The 20,250-nt window shown below is 32.7% G+C and overlaps 1 protein-coding gene across 7 annotated transcripts in view; it reads left to right on the forward strand.

Annotated features, from left to right (window-relative positions):
* The window catches only part of RALGAPA1 (Ral GTPase activating protein catalytic subunit alpha 1), a 212,513-nt gene that overhangs the window by 84,865 nt on the left and 107,398 nt on the right, over positions 1-20,250 (forward strand). For 5 of the 7 annotated variants that reach the window (XM_079119319.1, XM_079119316.1, XM_079119315.1 and 2 more), the window contains 8 exons: positions 6,248-7,780; positions 9,559-9,683; positions 10,702-10,918; positions 15,062-15,238; positions 16,668-16,820; positions 18,696-18,889; positions 19,182-19,280; positions 20,023-20,178. In XM_079119319.1, the coding sequence (XP_078975445.1) occupies positions 6,248-7,780; positions 9,559-9,683; positions 10,702-10,918; positions 15,062-15,238; positions 16,668-16,820; positions 18,696-18,889; positions 19,182-19,280; positions 20,023-20,178 (2,654 nt within the window). The remainder of the gene's footprint in view (positions 1-6,247; positions 7,781-9,558; positions 9,684-10,701; positions 10,919-15,061; positions 15,239-16,667; positions 16,821-18,695; positions 18,890-19,181; positions 19,281-20,022; positions 20,179-20,250) is intronic. The other 2 variants (XM_079119320.1, XM_079119321.1) reach the window with 1 other exon arrangement.

Consider the following 20,250-nt stretch of genomic DNA (forward strand, 5'->3'; position numbering starts at 1 on the left):
CCATGTACAGAGAGGCAACATGTATCCCATTTGTTTACAATAAAATTTAAAAAAAAAAAAAAAAAAAAGGAAATTCTTTTGAATTCTCTTCATACCCTGGCTTTTTCATTTTTGTTTTTGTTTTAACATGTTTCTTTGAGAATGGACCATCAGTTTTCAAAGTACCCTATTTTTTTGCTAGCCTTTATTTCTTCTCCATTGTTCTTTATCTAGATTGTTGTTAGTGTGATAATGTATGGTATAACTTTATATACATCTATAGACTTAATTCTACTGAATAACTGAATATACGTGAAGTTTTTCTTAAGCTCTGGGGACCAGTTCAAAGGAATTGTCACTACACCAATATAACATGTTTTTTTAACATGACTCATGTATAACACTTGAAAAAAAATATTTTTTCATACTCTTGTCACAGATTTTGATACACAGTGTGTGTGGGCAGCTGCCAGGGGTAGGGGGCAGGAGGGTGTACAAACACATAACACCTCTTTTTACAGCTCTACTAATTCTGGTGCCTGGGCAAGCATACTCTGCCTAGCTTCTTTCATTGACCATTGAAAATTACTGCACTAGCTTGTACTTTCACACAATTGGTAGCCAAGACTAACAGTCTTTATTTTCCTGATAAACTGATGTACAGAGAGACCACAAATCTCAATTATCATTTGTAAGCAAATTTGCTTTTACTGACAAAAATAATGCCTTAATGAAAAAAAAAAAAAAACATACAAAAGAACTTAAGCATGGTGGGAAGTTTATTTTATGTATACTTCTATAACTTTCTTATTTAACATTTTCTAGTCAAGTATTGTGATTTTTCACCCTGGAATTAAGTCTATAGATTGATTTTCTTTCATTCAGTTCTCAAGAACCAATGATTTATTTGCCTTTTTTGTTGCCATAAGACTCTAGCCTGTAAGTCCAGAGTATATAGACTGCTAATTTGAATCTACAGAGCAGAATATTTTAATCTTTGTTCTTCTGTTTCCTGATTAGAAGATAGTCTGTCTCACACTCCTTTTTCTACATTCCATTTCTAATCAGACAAGTAGGCCCTTCTTTTATACAGTTAATGAATTTCTTTTTTCCTATCAAAAATATGCAATAGGATATTAATCGTTTACATCTTTTCCCTCTATAATCTGTTGGTTATAACACAATTCCACGTTAGATTTTTTAAAAATGATTTAAGTTTTTAAAAGAAATGTTTGACTTAAAATGGTAGTATGCAGCATGCTCATAAACAAGTAAAACTATAATTTTTTACCATAAAAATATATTACTTTTCTATGTCCAGAATTTAAATGTCATGAAAACAGTATTAGAGGGATTAAAGAATAGAAACAAAGGATAGTTTAGTGGGCTAAATTTTAGTGGTTTAAAATTATTTATTTGAGCTGAATTTGTTAAAGTCTTTTCATAGAATTTCAATAATACAGCTACTGCTTTGAATTATCTACATTAAATTAAATATCTAGTCTTGAAAAGATAGTTTTTACTAGCTTAGATGCTTTTTGGTTGTTAACTACCTTGAAAGATATATTACCTCTGTTGACCATGTAGACAAAAAATTTACAAATTTGCCTGGTAATTAGCAGAAAAAAATGTTTCCCCATATAGTATCAATTTCTATTTAAACTAATGTGAATGATTTTATAAATTCAGGAGCCATAAAAGTATTATTCACAGTGAATATTTGTGCTTGACCAGGAAAAGAATTTAACTTTGGTAAAAGATATTAGGGCACTTGGTTCTGCAAATCATTTCAGAAATTATTCCGCTTTTCTAGTGATATGTTAGTATTCTACCTTGAGTTTTTTTGTTTTTGTTTTTCTTGAGAAATTCTTGGTTTTTACCAACTAGCTGCTAATTTTTTGTTAAAGGTGTTCTTTCCTTCTATCAGTGTTCATCTAGGCCATGTGACCAGTAATCATTCAAGCAAGGGAGATATTCTGGTGAACAAAATAAAAAATCCTTAAGCAACTTAAATTCTGGTGAAAAGTGTTTTCCCCCCCCCCCCCCCCTTTTCTTATGTTACAAGCTAACCTTATACTCTGATATTAGCAGGGGAAATTTTTCTTTGAAACAGAATATTTAGAAAAAATTTATAATACAGAAATAATCCCCAGTACTTTAATGCTAATGCATTATCAAGAAAACCCAGGGAGGGGAGGGCATGGTGAAATACCAAGGAATGAAGTTTACCAAACTATGCTGTGACTATGTATGAATATACCACAGTGAATCCCACATACATATATGTGTATATGTGTTTATAGTGTACTAATTAAAGGTTAAAAAAAAACAATAATAGAAGGGAGATCAACAGAGTAAAGCAAGTGGATGCAGGGGAGGGAGGAGGGAAAGGAAAGAGAAGGTACTGGGAAATGAGACTGATCAAATTAGATTATATATATATATGAATGTGGCATAATGAATCCCATTATTATGTATAAATACAATGTACCAATAAAAATATTTTAAAAATTAGTTTATAATTGTAAAACCCCACAAAAGAAAACCCAAAGATAAAACATGACATTTCTGTAAATTTGTAGGCTTTTTAAGAGGCATTTACTCAATATTTTAAAGTTTTTTTTTGTTAAAAACATTTTGTTTTATCCATTAAAAGGTTTCAAATACTTTAGGCTAAAATAATTTAAGAGCCTTCTGTTTTCCAATAAAATATGAGCAGCATAATTAAATTGTTTTGAAGGACATTTTTATTCAAACCTGATACCATTATTGTTTTTAGCAATCTAATATAAAGTTTTTCAATTTTTTTCCTCTGTTCAATTTACGAATATTTGTCTAGCTTTTGATTGCTAAGATTTTTGTCTTTATAGAGGTAAATCACTATGCTTCAGTGTAGTTTCTTAATATAATTAATTTCACCAACTTTTTAAAACGTTTTTTAGTTGTTGATGGATTTTTATTATTTATTTATTTACATGTGGTGCCAAGCATTGAACCCGGTGTCTCACACGTGCTAGGCAAGCGTTCTACCACTGAGCCGTAACCCCAGCCCCAATTTCACTTTTTATTTTAAAAATTAACGAACTATTTCATGAATATAAAACACATGCAACATGTTACTTAAGAGACTTAGAATATGAACTAATTTCTGCCTTATTTCAGATCACAGCTTTTCCACTTGATAGCTTTAGACCTGAATAGGTCACTTAAACAGTTTCTTCATCTTTAAAATAGGACTAATAACACTTCCCTTACCAGGTCATTTTTTTTAAATTAACCGAGTTTAATGGGCACATAGAAAAATACCTAGCTGTAGGAAAAAAATTACAAATATGTATCTCTATATAAATATAAAATATTATATATGTATATAAAGTGCTATTTAGTCTTTTTCTCCTCAATAAAGTTCAAGCATTTTTTCCCCAACTAAATTTAAGGAATTAATATCAATTATACTCGATTCAAGTGCTGACCTTGGCTCCCTGTTTCAATTATTTTTTCTTTGATTTTACACAATTAATATTGTCATGTACCCATGTAATAACTATATTTAAAGCTTGACTTAAAAATATTTAGATTTGGACTGGGGTTGTGGCTCAGTGGTAGAGCACTTGCCTTGCCTGTGTGAGGCACTGGGTTCGATTCTTAGCACCACATATAAATAAGTAAGTAAATAAATAAATGTCCATGGACAGCTAAAAAAATTTTAAAAAATTATATTTAAATTCTTCCCCACTCATTATTGGTAGAAAACTATCCAGTAACCTTTTTAAAAAACTCTTCACAGAAACTTTAGATCATATGTGGTGACAAATTTTTAGAAAGAAAACATAGGCTGAAATAATGATTAAGTAAGTGTTCTGATATGCAGATGAGGAGTATGGGAAGAAATTCCTTAAAAGATAACTTAAATAGTAAACTTCCCTGGCTTAGAATGGAAAAATTATGAAATATCAATAAAGGGAATTAAAGGTCAAAACTACTATTCTACTTTTTCCCTGAAGTTCATGTGTTTATGGCTTATTCATTGACATTAGGGTTTGTTGTTGTTGTTTGGGGGTTTGTTGGTTTTCTTCCAGTACCAGAGATTGAATCTAGGGGGTACTCTAACACTGATCTGTATCCCCAGCCCTTTTTAGTTTATATTTTGAGATACAGTCTTGCTAAGTTGCCAAGGCTTGGCTCGAACTTAACATCCTCTGACCTTAGTATCCCAAGAGCTGGGATTATAAGCATGACCATACCTGACTATAATGTATCTTTAATGTTTTGAATTATTAATTTTGAACTTCAATAAAATCCCAACTGTAAAATTCTAAAGAACTTTTATAGAAAGTTATGTAGTATTTATTATTTGCTGAGCCCTGCGGGATATTGTATGGAAAGAAACATGGAGTGCGTGTTTAATATAGTATCTGTCCTCAAGGTGGAGGGGAGGTATAACAAATCAATATTTATATTTGCCAAGATACACAAACATGTATTAGTTATTTGCTGCAGTAACAAACACTTTATGAGTATAAAATGCATGAATGTGAAGTTGGTAAGGAATTGTTTTGCTTTTCATTTAGAAAAATTTCTAAATGGACTGCATAAGAAAGAAAGTCAGTGTTATTTTTGAAAGAATTATATATTCCCCTCAACTTAATGAGAAAAAAATGTAATTATTTCAACTTCAGGAGAACTTATACATTTGACATGTTGGGAGCATTCACATACATCTTCAGGAATCTTGATATAATACAAACTTCTATTGATCTGAATTTAAGCAAAGTGAATATATTGGAGCCTCATACAAAAAAATTAATGAAATAATATTAGATAGCAAAACTTTTAATAAGGCACATATGTAATGTATTTAAATATTTATTAAAATAATATTAAAATAGCAAAAAGACTGTCTCCTTTGATCCATAGCATGGACCCTGAAAATATTTGATTGAAAATTTTCATTTTATTAATGAGGAAACTGGTCTCAGAGTCTAGTGTAAATAAACCTATGTTCAAGATCTAGAACCATTAAGAAATTACTTTGAGATCTTAGACAAGTCACTACTTTACTTAGGGTCTGAATTTTTCTTATGATTGTTCAGTTATAGTTCTACTTTTAATCTTTGCATACAACCCTAATAAGTAGCAACAACTGACTTTTTTACTCTTTGTCCTTTACTGATTATATTTTGCTGTTCTGAAAACAGTTTTTAAAATTACAAATTCCTAGGCAACTTAATGTCCCTGATGGCTTCATAAACATGATATTTAGCTTTTAAAATTCCTCTTTGAAAATGTGTATATATTTGAACAGTTAAATAATATTTCATCTTGTGATTTCCAATTTCATGTGTTTAAGGATTTACTATATACTTGGCACTTAAGGCAGTGAAAAATAATGCAGTGATATGGAACGCTAAATCTACTTCTCAAACTTTGATTATGAATTTGAGAAAGTAACTTAACCTCTCTGGATCTCAACTTCCTCATCTATAAATGTCCATTTTGAGTCCAGAATCTGTGACTCTTATAAAGAGATGTAAGAATCTATTATAGATAGTTTTTAAGAGTTTGGTGGTGGTTTAACAGAAAGGGCCAATAATAGGCAGGTATTATTTCTTTCGAGCAGATCTGTCAAGAACAAAAAAGTTGAATTAGGCTTTTTTTTTGTAATGTATTGATTTTATTTAATGGCATTGAAGTATGTTAATACTGTAATAAAATAAAGCAAAATATCTAAGTAGAACAGTTAGTTTCTGAAAAAGAGAACATTTAGGAAGAAGGTGGAGATTTCTGCTCATATGTCATCAGTCAGGCAAGATGACAGGAATTTACAGGAGTCTGCAATGGGACATTTAAATAATCTTTATGTAATAAAATCTGGATTTCTTTTTTTTACCCCCCTCTGGTTTTGAACTTTAGGAAAAATTGAATAACAAGTTTGAATTACTTGATTTATTGGCACAGCTCTATCTTTAACTGCACTTCCAAATGTTTCATCACCTCACTGTCTGTTTCTATGCATGTTAACATTTTAAAATGTATTTTGTTAGTTTTCTAATTCATTGACACTACATGCTATAGTGGCTTGTGCCCATCTTGTTTTTCTTTTTTTTTAAACAGATTTGTATTTTTAATTGATTTTCTTTCATTGAACTTACAAAATATCTCAAATTTTTAAAAAATTTTAAAACATAAACTTAGGCTGTGGTTAAAATGATTGTTTATTTTTTATATTCATATAGTTCCTACTCTATATAAATTCTCTCTTTTACAGATATTGATGATGCTCAAATACTTCCCCGCTCAACTAGAGTCAGGCATTTTTCACAAAGTGAAGACACTGGAAATGAAGTATTTGGTGCCTTGAATGAGGAACAGCCATTGCCTCGAAGTAGCAGCACTTCTGACATCTTGGAACCATTCACTGTTGAACGAGCCAAAGGTGCAGTTCCTGTCATTGACAGTTCATCCCGTCATGCACCAAGCTTGCAGAGTTCCACAGAGGCTTCTTCAATAACTAGATCCACTGAAAGCCACATCACTGATACTCATAGTAGAGAGTCTTCTCTGGAAGTTGGTGATAGCATATATGACCATCTTTGTCACTTAATAGGTCCAATAGAACTTGCAGATTCAGCTTTTGAACAAATCCAGTACATTGACCTTGAAGGAGATGACGATCTTCTTTCTTCCCTAAAAGAATATTTTAAAGAAAGTCATAGTAAAAATGAGATAGGTAAAGATATAGCTTCTCCAGAAGTGATTATTGCAGTAACTAGAGATGAAAGATCATCCTTAGATAAATTAGAATATGCAGATCAGGAAATTAAATCAGAAACTGTCATGTCTTTTGTTGGGACTCCTGAAACTATGCAGTTTGAAAAAGAACCAAACTCATCTATCTTCATGAGTAATATTGCACCTAATCAGTCAGATACTTTCATGAGACCACAAACTTCTGAAAAATCTGAGCAACCAAACATTGATAAACAGTCATCGGAGCCTAGTTCAGATAGCCCTTGTGATAAAGAAAAAAGAAAATACCTGTACAGACAAACAGCCACAGAATTAGATGCCTGTGTAGATGTAACACTAGCTGAAAAGCTTAAGGGTGTGCAAATAAATGAAAAAATCACTGTCCCACATGTAATGCATGTCAAGAAGACTACACTAAAAGCATCTGTTAACCGTAGAATGCCTCATATTTCAAACACTAGCAAACTTTCTCCAACTAAAAGGAGCTTGTCTGAAACAGTAACCCATAGAGCCAAAATTATGAAAATTGCTACTAAGAAACGAAATAGTGTTCATGTTACTTTTAGACCATCTACTGAGTCTGTTCAGTTTTACAATCCTCTGGAAAACAAAGAGGCTCCATGGAAGATGAGACTACGGAAGCTTGGTGGCTTTAGTAGTAGTAATAGTAGCAGCACCAGCAATATCCATACCAGTCCAACTAGTGGTACAGAGCTTGTAAAACCTGGTGTATACCGGCCTCTAGATACAATTAGTGTAGCATCTGTTAGTAGCAAAACAGTGAAGGAATCTACAGAGATTCCCACTACCATATTACAAAAAGAAGAAATTGCAAGTAATCAGTTAAGTAGTCGTAGTACTCTTAGGTCATCAAGTCATGAGGCAGGTCTACAGCAGGGCTCCCTGGGTGGCGTTTATAAAACTGTTGTACATGCTCTTTCGAAGCCGAAGGCAAATGTTTCCCCACAGAGGCAGAACAGAATGCCACCAGAGGCTCCACTGAGGGATCTGTACAGTCATGTAATGGGCTATTTTGGAAGGAAAGCTGCAGGTGAGCACTAACAGTGTGCAGAGCGCAAAAGGAGAAAGACAGCACCAGTTTGGCTTAATGCAACTGAAGCAAGCTATAAGCAATCAAAGAGCTTTGGGATGGTCACTGCTTCCTCTCTGTTTGGTTATGCATGCGCCTTTCCCCAGCTGTATTTTTCCCAGCATAAAATGTTTATTTAAATTACTAATTTCCCTTATAAGGCATTTAGTTAAACCTCTTTGCTGCTGAACAACAAGATAGAAAAGAGGAAGATACAGGAAAAATTTAATGACCTTTCAAAAGCTACCTAAATCAAATATTTTCCTTAGTGTGTACCACATGAGTCTTGAAATTAAGTTTACTAAGGAGTCATTATACTTTCTCTCTTGCCCCATGGTGTTAATTTTTATAAAAGGGCACTATCTGTGTCTAATTGGGTTCATTTATATTTGCTGTTAATTTATGTGGTTTTATATTTTTTCTTGGTGAAAATTACTTTGACATCTAACATAATAAGAATCAAGGTCCTGCAATCAGCACCATCATATAGTTAACTGTCGCTGAAGAGGAAATTATTTCTTAATTTTCAAAGTGAATTTAATAACTTTTAAGCCACTTCCAAACATGATGTGGGCTTTTAGTGTTGCATTCATTTGTGTAGAATGCAAGTCATGTAATTCAAACACTTATCATTACTTTCTTTTTTCTGAGATTTTAAATGTGCATAAAGGTTTCATGAAGTTAATACTGATTTAATTGTGGAACCTCTATGGACAAATTACAGAAAGAAAGCAAGATTATGATAACTGTTTTATCTTGATTCAAAGTTAAAATAACTTTACAGATATAGAAATTAACTTTCAGCAGTAAGGTAGGTTTTGATTTTATTTGTTTTAACATGGTTTTGTTAGCATGATTAACAACGCTGTATAATGCATCTTGCATTGAGCCATTAATGCCACCTGAGGGCAGTATTTGACAGCTTAGCAAAGCCTGGCCAGTAATATAAAGATAATGGTATTTCACAGTGAAATTCTGACCAATATATTTTCTGAAATGCTTTGTAGTTTATTAGGAACATAAACAGTGCTGATTTGCTTTTCATTACAGAGAAATTAACTTTCCAATAGCAATAGCAGTGACATAGACAACATCTTACCTTCTGTAAGTTAGTTTCCAAAGTTAAAATTTTCTTGTATATAAATCATAATGTAGTAATTACAAAAAATCAAAATAGTTTTGGTTACTTTTTAAGCTTTTGTAAAAATAAACATCTTTTTTCCTATGCTAAAATTAGATTTTATAGTGGATAGAAACAACATTCTATGAAAATTGTAGAATTTTTATTTATAAATAGCCAAACTTAAATGCATTTGTGTCCCATTGAGATTTGCATAGATTTTAAGGGATCTATTCCTTGCAAATATTCTTTGGGGAAAAAGAAATTATAAATTATTAAGTCTCTAAATAGAAGCACACAGACAGGAAGAAAGATAAGTAAATATACCAGTTTCTTTATAGGCAATATTAACCTGACTTCAACTAGTGCTTATCTATAAGCTTTCTTGCTGTTTAAGGTTATTCTGAAGATTGACTAACATCTGCTTAGATGAATAAAATAAATACCAATTTACTAATTCTTAAAATTAAATCTTAAAGGAGGAAAATTATTCATAAGTGCATGTTTGGCAAAATAAATGACATGGCATAGGTACTTTATTTTGAGTTATTTTTGTTTAAGTTTAGAAAATGCAGTTAAATTTTTTCCTCACTATATATAGTTATTTATTTGCTTTTAGTCAATAAAGAGGACATGAGCTCCAAACTGCCTCCTCTTAATAGTGATATTGGCAGCAGCAGTGCTAATGTTCCTGATCTGATGGATGAGTTTATAGCAGAGCGACTTCGAAGTGGTAATGCCTCAGTAAGTTCTGTTTCTATTTTATTTGGTTTTAGACTGGAAACTTAAGAGAACCAAAAGATACATACCTGTATATATGTGTGTGTGTGTATCATATGTATATGTGAAGTTTTTCTTTTAAAACAACCTTCCTCCATATTTTAACCCTTTTTTAAAATTAAGATTTTTGGTGGGGGGTATTGGGGATTGAACTCAGGGGCACTCGACCACTGAGCCACATCCCCAGCCCTATTAAAATTACATTTCTATAATACTTTTTAATCCAAAGACATAAAGCAAGCAAGCTGTGTTTTCTCCAAAGAGAGATTGAAATATCTGTTCAAATAGTCATATAAGCTACTATCTTCTGGCTCTCCCAACTTGGTCCCATGTTGGTCCAGTTGCCATTGTCAATAGAAAAGATAACAGTGGAGGTCACCTGGCCCACCTCCCATAGTTTTCATAGCACAAATATTGCTTAATCATTCCCGATAACTTTGGAATAGATTTTAAAGTTTTCTTTATTTTGAAGATAATGGCAAAATGAAATAAAAAACTATCTTATCCCTAATAATGCTTGTTAGGGGAAGATGAATACATATGGAATTGGTCATGACTCCATTTGAGTTTCAAATCGTTTGTGACATCTTTTTTTTTAAGTTTTTTTTTTTTTTTTTCCTTGAGTGGGTAAAAATGATTGTAGAATCATTATAGAATGGCTTTTTAGACATCATTCTTCCCTCTCACCTGTTCTATCTTTGATTTATCCCTGCTTTTGTCCCTTAAATACTTCACTCTTAATACAAAGAGTACTGACTCCATGGATCCTACTGAGACTTTACTTTAGGTACACCAACATTGGTTTAGGCACCAGGTCCATGCCCTTGCACAGATTGTTTAGTGAGTGTGTTTCCCTCTTCTGCAGGCACTAAATCTCAGCACTTATTTTGATGATTATCTTGGAAATTAAAGGTTTCAGATGCTTACTGAGAATAAAATTTTTTTTTTTTTTTTAATGCTTAAATGTTTCTTGAATTTTTAGACTATGACAAGAAGAGGAAGTAGTCCAGGTAGCCTCGAAATTCCCAAAGACCTCCCTGATATCCTAAACAAACAGAACCAGATGCGCCCTGTTGATGACCCTGGAGTGCCTTCGGAATGGACTTCTCCTGCTAGTGCAGGGAGCAGTGATCTTATCAGCTCAGATAGTCATTCGGATTCTTTCAGTGCTTTCCAGTATGATGGCCGAAAATTTGACAGCAAGTATCTTTTACCATATGAGTAGTATGTTTTGTATTGTCTGTCTAGAACTGACTTATGGATTATGTAGCAGTCGTCTTCCTTTGCAATGTTACTTAGACAGTGGTCTGCATACTTTGATTTCACTTTTCAATGAAAAAAGGGTGTTTTAGGGAGTCATCAGGTTAATATTACTTTATTTTGCCAAACTAAGTGCATCTAAAAAGCAATGCTGACCTTTCATAAAACAAATTATATATTTTTTTAAAATTTATTTTTATTGTAAACAAATGGGATACATGTTTCTGTTTGTACATGGAGTAATAGCATACCATTTGCATAATCATACATTTACATAGGGTAATGATGTTTAAATCATTCTGTTAATTTTTTCCTTCCCCCCCTCCCCTCCCACCCTTCTTTTTCCACTATACAGTCCCTCCTTCCTCCATTCTTGCACCCCTCCCACCCCCCATTATGTGTCATCATCCACTTATCAGTGAGATCATTCATCCTTTGGATTTTTGAGATTGGCTTATCTCACTTAGCATGATGTTCTCCAATTTCATCCATTTACCTGCAAATACCATAATTTTATTATTCATTATAGCTGAGTAATATTCCATTGTGTGTGTATATATATATATACACAGTTTCTTTATCCATTCATCAATTGAAGGACATCTAGATTGGTTCTACAGTCTGGCTATTGTGAATTGAGCAGCTATGAACATTGATGTGGCTGTATCTCTGAAGTGTCCTTTGGGTATAGGCCAAGGAGTGGGATAGCTGGGTCAAATGGTGGGTCCATTCCAAGTTTTCTAAGGAATCTCCACACTGCTTTCCAGAGTGGCTGCAATAATTTGCAGCCCCACCAGCAATGTATGAGTATACCTTTTTCCCCACATCCTCACCAACACCTATTGTTGCTTGTATTCTTGATAATCACCATTCTAATTGGGGTGAGATGGAATCTTAGTGTAGTTTTGATTTGCATTTCTCTTATTACTAAAGACGGTGAACATTTTTTTATATGTTTGTTGATTGCTTGTAGATCTTCTTCTGTGAAGTGTCTGTTCATATCCTTAGCCCATTTGTTGATTGGGTTATTTGTATTCTTCATGTAGAGTTTGAGTTCTTTCTATATTCTGGAAATTAGTGCTCTATCTGAAGTATGAGTGGCAAAGATATTCTCCCACTCTGTAAGCTCTCTCTTCGCATTGCTGATAGTTTCCTTTGCTGAGAGAAAGCTATTTAGTTTGAAGCTGTCCCAGTTATTTATTCTTGCTTTTATTTCTTGTGCTATGGAAGTCCTGTTAAGGAAGTCTGATCTTAAGCCAACAAGTTGAAGATTTGGACCTACTTTTTCTTCTATAAGATGCAGGGTCTCTGGTCTGATTTCAAGGTCCTTGATCCATTTTGAGTTGATTTTTGTGCAGGGTGAGAGATAGGGTTTTAGTTTCATTCTGTTGCATATGGATTTCCAGTTTTCCCAGCACCATTTGTTGAAGAGGCTATCTTTTCTCCATTGCATATTTTTGGCCCCTTTGTCTGGTATGAGAAAATTGTATTTATTTGGGTTTGTGTCCGTGTCCTCTTTTCTGTACCATTGATCTACCTTTCTATTTTGGTACCAATAACATGCTGTTTTTGTTACTATTGCTTTGTAGTATAGTTGAAGTTCTGGTATTGCGATACCCCCTGTTTCATTCTTCCTGCTAAGGATTGCTTTAGCTATTCTGGGTTTCTTATTCTTCCAGATGAATTTCATAATTGCTTGCTCTATTTCTGTAAGGTACATCATTGGGATTTTAATTGGAATTGCACTGAATCTGTATAGCACTTTAGGTAGTATGGCCATTTTTTTTTTTTTTTTTTTTTTTTTTTTTTTAATTTATAAAAACTCTAACCCTAACACTAACCCTTCCCTCCCCCCCATTATGTGTCATCCTCCACTTATTAGCGATATCATTCGTCCCTTGGCTTTTTGAGATTGGCTTATCTCACTTAGCATGATATTCTCCAATTTAATCCATTTGCCGGCAAATGCCATAATTTTATCATTCTTTATGGCTGAGTAATATTCCATTGTATATATATACCACAGTTTCTTTATCCACTCATCAATTGAAGGGCATCTAGGTTGGTTCCACAGTCTGGCTATTGTGAATTGAGCAGCTATGAACATTGATGTGGCTGTATCTCTGTAGTACGCTGATTTTAAGTCCTTTGGGTATAGGCCAAGGAGTGGGATAGCTGGGTCAAATGGAGGGTCCATTCCGAGTTTTCTAAGGAATCTCCACACTGCTTTCCAGAGTGGCTGCACTAATTTGCAGCCCCACCAGCAATGTAAGAGTGTACCTTTCTCCCCACATCCTCGCCAACACCTGTTGTTGCTTGTATTCTTGATAATCGCCATTCTAATTGGGGTGAGATGAAATCTTAGGGTAGTTTTGATTTGCATTTCTCTTATTACTAGAGATGTTGAACATTTTTCCATATGTTTGTTGATTGCCTGTAGATCTTCTTCTGTGAAGTGTCTATTCATTTCCTTAGCCCATTTGTTGACTGGGTTATTTGTATTCTTCGTGTAGAGTTTTTTGAGTTCTTTATAGATTCTGGAGATTAGCGCTCTATCTGAAGTATGATTGGCAAAGATATTCTCCCACTCTGTAGGCTCTTTCTTCGCATTGCTGATAGTTTCCTTTGCTGAGAGAAAGCTTTTTAGTTTGAATCTATCCCAGTGGTTGATTCTAGCTTTTATTTCTTGTGCTATGGGAGTCCTGTTAAGGAAGTCTGATCCTAGACCAATAAGGTGAAGATTTGGACCTACTTTTTCTTCTATAAGATGCAGGGTCTCTGGTCTGATTCCGAGGTCCTTAATCCATTTTGAGTTTAGTTTCGTGCATGGTGAGAGATATGGGTTTAGTTTCATTCTGTTGCATATGGATTTCCAATTCTCCCAGCACCATTTGTTGAAGAGGCTATCTTTTCTCCATTGCATATTTTTGGCACCTTTGTCTAGTATGAGAAAATTGTATTTATTTGGGTTTGTGTCCGTGTCCTCTATTCTGTACCATTGATCTACCTTTCTATTTTGGTACCAATACCATGCCGTTTTTGTTACTATTGCTTTGTAGTATAGTTGAAGATCTGGTATTGCAATACCCCCTGTTTCACTCTTCCTGCTAAGGATTGCTTTAGCTATTCTGGGTTTCTTATTCTTCCAGATGAATTTCATGATTGCTTGCTCTATTTCTGTAAGGTACGTCATTGGGATTTTAATTGGAATTGCATTGAATTTGTATAGCACTTTAGGTAGTATGGCCATTTTGACAATATTAATTCTTCCTATCCAAGAACATGGAAGATCTTTCCATCTTCTAAGGTGTTCTTTAATTTCTTTCTTTAGTGTTGTATAGTTCTCATTGTAGAGGTCTTTCACCTCTTTTGTGAGATTGATTCCCAAGTATTTTATTTTTTTCGAGGCTATAGTGAATGGGAGTATGGCCATTTTGACAATATTAATTCTGCCTATCCAAGAACATGGGAGATCTTTCCATCTTCTAAGGTCTTCCTCAATTTCTTTCTTCAATGTTTTGTAGTTTTCATTATAGAGATCTTTTACCTCTTTGGTTAGATTGATTCCCAAGTATTTTATTTTTTTTTTGAGGCTATTGCAAATGGAGTAAAACATTATATTTTTAAGATCAAAATGTAGAAAGGAAAATAATTTAGGATGAACTATTGTACTTTGCACCAAAGTTAATAAGAATAAAGTAAAAACCTTGGGAATCAAGTTTCTGAAGAACTGAGAGATGCCTTGGAGGATTACTTATTTCCTTCCCTTGTGGACTAATTTTACATTAGTCTGACCCCAGACAAATATGATTTAAAAGAAAGATGATTTTTATCATATATATATATAATTTATTTATTCCTGTGCTAGAGATTATAAAATACTTGAAAAACATGTGTATTACTAGCCATCAGAAAATATGGATAATAGTGATGATATATCACATCTATATAAATAGAATAAATTATAAATAGAATAGGTTTAGGGGAAATGTTACTATTTGGCCTTTTTAGTGATTCAGCTGTGTCTTATATAAATATTTTTGTTTTATAACTTGAACTCATATATTCTGTCTTCCTTATAGATTTTGGCTTTGGAGCTGACACTGGAATTGCTTCGTCTGCTGATGTGGATTCAGGTTCAGGCCATCATCAGAGTGCTGAAGAGCAGGAAGTAGCTAGTCTAACCACACTTCATATAGATTCCGAAACAAGCAGTCTCAATCAACAGGCTTTCTCTGCTGAAGTTGCAACAGTTACCGGTAAATTTATCACCTTTATTTGTTGTAATTAAGTCTAGGTGGAGTTCTGTGAATATCATTCATATGATTATCATGTATGATCATTCATGATTTTGATATATGATTATCATGATTATATGATTATGATATGTGATACAAGTGATATAGCTCTATATGTATTTTTTTAGTCATTTATTGTGCTAGTTCTAAAAATTACATGATATGTGGAATCACTTTTGAAGAATTGAGACAATACAATTATATGTTTAATTTATATTGGGTTTTGCTGTATAGAAGAAAGTAACAAAGTAGTAAAATTTTGCTATTTTCAAGCCCAAAATATTGATATTTCTCTGCTAGAAAGAAAAGATATAATGTTCAACTAATTGCCTAGCATTAGCAGCACTATACAACTACCATCAGTTGTTCTATACAGTATTAATTTATCCCGTACATTATTTAAATTAAAATTATTATATTTAATTATTTAATAAGTGCACATATTGTGTGCCAGACATTTTAATAGGCACTAGCAATATAATACATAAGATAGAATCCTTGTTCTTACAGATTTTATACTCTCCTGAGTGCTTAAAACTGAATAGTCAGTGTGATAAGTGGTATAATGTGGAGGTAGAGGGTTCAGTCAGACCATATAGCATATTTACACTTGACAAGGTGGAGTAGGCTTCTTAGGATACAGTGTCTAAGCTGAGACCTGAAAAATAGGTAGAAGTTAATCAAACCTAAAAGATTAGGATGCAATGCAAAGGAAAGAGCATGTGGAAAAGGGCAGAAGTGTGATGTGTTCTAATAAATAAAAGTAGTTTACTTCCTATGGATAGAACATAAAATTTTTAGGTAGATTGTAGAGAGATACAAAAGTTGCAGAGATATTTGAAAACAATACTAAAAAAGTATGGGCTTATGCTGAGGCCAGTGAGGAACCTTGAAAGATGTTAAATGAGGAAGTGACATGATCAGATTAGATTTCCAGATATTTTTGCTGTTTCACAGAGACTGGATTGGGAGGAAGAAGTAGAGATAAGGGTCTTTGTAGGCTGGGGACTACTGTAAACCAGGTTAGCAATGATGGTAACACATAGAGCAGCAAAGTCTCCACTCTTAAATCTAAAGTAAGTAAAATAGAGTAGCATTGGGTACCTGAGTTTCTATAGCTAGGACAAGAATGGGAGTAGATATTCTTGTTTTTACTGATGGCTCTTGTTACCTGGTGTATCCATTTCTGATTTTATGTTAGTCCTAGGGTAGGTATGAGCTGTGGCTCCTAAATGCAAAAACTTGTACATTATAATGGTTTTGTTAACCATTCATATCTTGTTTAATCTTTTAATGTTTTAAGTTTGTTTTATTGGGGTTTTAAGTATTTTATCTTTGGGTAAGGTATTGAAGAGTACTTCATGATAATTTTATGAAATTATATTTACAGGCTCAGAAAGTGCTTCCCCAGTTCATTCAGCTCTGGGATCCAGGTCACAGACACCTTCCCCTTCCACATTGAATATAGATCACATGGAACAGAAGGATCTACAACTTGATGAGAAACTTCACCACTCTGTTCTTCAGACACCAGATGATCTAGGCAATACTTGGAAATTAGATATTTGACATTTTTCCTTTCAAAGCATTAGTGTTAAGAGATCTTAAATAAGTCATCTTAAATTTGATTATGTATGATTATTATAAATCTTTGGACATTTTTGAGGCTTTTGAAAATTTGTCACTATATCATTTTTTCTAGCTCTTAAAGAAAACTATTTATACTGATTTTTGCTCATTTTATCATAGTTGATTATAATATTAGAATTAGTGATTATATTATTTTTGTGTTATATTATCATTTATTGATATGGTGCTGTTTCCTAAAATTTAAAATACATAAATAGTCCCAAGGCTAGTAAAGTGAACACCCATAAACCCTTCTCACAAAATCACTAGTTGGTAATATTTTTTCCTTTATCTGTATCTACACACATGCACACATATATACACTAAAAAACCTGCCCTCCTTTTCCTTTGCAGAATTGCTTATGAGGGAGTTACAAGATAGCAAACCCTTCACATCTAAATATTTCAGTGGTGTGTGCTAAGAAAAGTGTTCATTTCATGTTTAACCACAGCGGAATGTCCTCATTCATGATATATAACATTGAAACATTATTGTTATTTTGTTCCATAGTCAAATATTCTCCCTTGTCCCCATAATGTTCTTATAGCCACCCTACACCAACAACTCTGTCCAGAATTTAATAAGGCATTATTAATATTTGCTTACCTTTTAATCATTTAAAATTTTGTTAGCTTTACTTTGAGAAGGACAAATTCTCTAATTTCAAATTCTAATTTCAAATTCTCAAATCAGTTGATTCACCTCTATATTATAAAGGTACTATAAAATAGAAAAGCATTATAGCAATAGTTAGAATGTCAGTGTTTTTTATTATGGAGAACTATTAATTATTTAGTATCTTAATAATACAATCAGTTACTGTATACTTTACATGCAGAGAAAAAATTTAAGCATTGCAAATAAAGCAGGCACATATGAATTTACTATAAATTATCAACCGATTAGAATATGAAATATGAAAAATCATAAACTTATGATTCTTTCATTCTATAAAATTTTTAGTTTCAAAAATTCTTGAGATGCATAAGTATCTTTATTGACCTTTTATTGATTTTTCTATAAATTGAACAGAGGAACAGATTATATATATGTTGAGTAGAATAATGGATTTTTTTTTAAAGCCAGAAGACAACTTTAATAATGATATTTAGCTAAATCATCCATTTTATAGATGGGAAAGTATAGATTTTGTGAAGCAATTAAAATTATTTACACATAATTAGTAGCAGAAATGACATGAGCACCATATATTTATTATTTTTCATATTGCCAGTATTAATAGGTAAAAGAAACATGATGTTTTTTATTGTTTGAATTTTAATAAAATTAACATTTTCATGCCATTGTAATATCTCTTAATTTTAGGACTGATTTCCTTGTGAAGCATATAAATATATTTCTTTGGAAGTTTTAACTACAAAGAAATAGACTTTTGAAGACTTCCTATAAGAATTGTTTTCACCCTGAGATTTTCTGTTAATATGATAATATAACATGAAGTTTGTTAGATAAAAGTGAGAGTATGTGCTTATAAAATTGATGTATATATCAAACAAATTCTCCATCTGGTATTTGCCCAGTGAGTAGTAGTTGCCTAGTTTCCTCCTTAGGTAAATCTAGATAGAAGCAGTATTGAGTAAGTAATTATTGCCATAATAGGGAATAACTGGTGAGGTTTTGACCTTCTCAGGAAAAAACAAATCTTAGTTACATTCACATTTCTTTTATTCACTTCTGTAGATATTTAAGATTATTAATTTAAGTTTTTGATTTTTGCTGTCAATTCTCTGAAAATTACTAACACTATTGTATTATTCTTTTCTATAGAAATCAGTGAATTTCCATCTGAATGTTGTAGTGTGATGGCAGGGGGTACTCTCACCGGATGGCATGCTGATGTTGCTACTGTTATGTGGCGAAGAATGCTAGGCATTTTGGGAGATGTCAATGCCATTATGGATCCTGAAATACATGCTCAGGTTTTTGATTACCTCTGTGAACTTTGGCAGAATCTAGCCAAGGTAAAAAAAATAAAATAAAGGCTATAAAAGGAGAAGGCAAGAAAAATAAAGTATTAAGAAATAGAAGCTTAGTGTGTTATACACACACACACACACACACACACACACACACACACACACACACACATATCTTCCTATAGATAAACTGATACCCAGCATGGTGAAGTCACTTAATCAGAGTTAAATATGTGTTTTGTGGTAGAAACTGGGTTTGAAATTTAGTTTAAGGTAAAGCAAACTGAAAAAGAAAAGAATTTTCATAGATTTGTCACCTTTTATTTGAAAATTACAGATTAGAGATAACCTCGGCATCTCAACAGATAATCTGACCTCCCCTTCTCCACCAGTTTTGATTCCTCCTTTAAGAATTCTTACACCTTGGCTTTTTAAGGTAAGCTTAATATGTAAAAAATTAATTTGTTTTTTATTTAAAATTTGTTTTTTATAAAATTTGGGCTATTATATGGTCCTCTAAAGCATTTAGTTTTTTGGGGGAGATCAGGGGGAATACCAGGTATTAAACTCAGGGGTACTTGACCACTGAGCCACATCCACAGCCTTATTTTGTATTTTATTTAGAGACAGGGTCTCACTCAGCTGCTTAGCGCCTGGCCATTGCTGAGGCTGAATTTGAATTGCCTCCAGAGCCACTGGGATTACAGGCATGCACCACCACACCTGGCAAGCACTTAGTTTTAAGCTAGTATTTTTAGGAAGTCATTAAGCATTATTTAAAAGATGAGAGTAGGCATGGCAGAATTATAGGATACATTGTTTTTATTTGTTTAATAAAGCAAAAGTGAATATAGAAATGTATATTTGTATTGTGTTTCAGTAAAAAATAAACCTTGAGTTGTGTCACAATATGCTGTGTACTTTTAGAGTTTTCATTTTTTAAAGTAGTATTTGACAGTTGGTGTATTTTTCCAAGTGAAATCATTTGTGGTTTTTCATCCCTACATTGTATCATTTTGGATAGCAACAGTAGTCTCAGTAGCCCTGAGTTTTAGTTCACTAAAGAAATTAAACCAACATAGAAATAAATGAAAACAGATATACTATTTGTTCTATTCAATTGAGTATTTAAAAAACAATATTTGTTTTTGAGTATTAAAACCAATCTTTTAATTTAGGCAACCATGTTAACTGATAAATATAAACAAGGTAAATTACATGCTTATAAACTCATTTGTAATACAATGAAAAGAAGACAAGATGTATCTCCAAATAGAGATTTTCTAACACATTTCTACAATATAATGCATTGTGGATTACTTCATATTGATCAGGTAAATATATGCTTTCTAAAAAGTTAATTTATCTGTTTCTCCTTAATTCTCAATTATGTTTAACTTTTGATT

The sequence above is a fragment of the Sciurus vulgaris genome, assembly GCF_902686455.1.
Source record: "Sciurus vulgaris genome assembly, chromosome: 2".
Classification (NCBI taxonomy): Eukaryota; Metazoa; Chordata; class Mammalia; order Rodentia; family Sciuridae; genus Sciurus; species Sciurus vulgaris.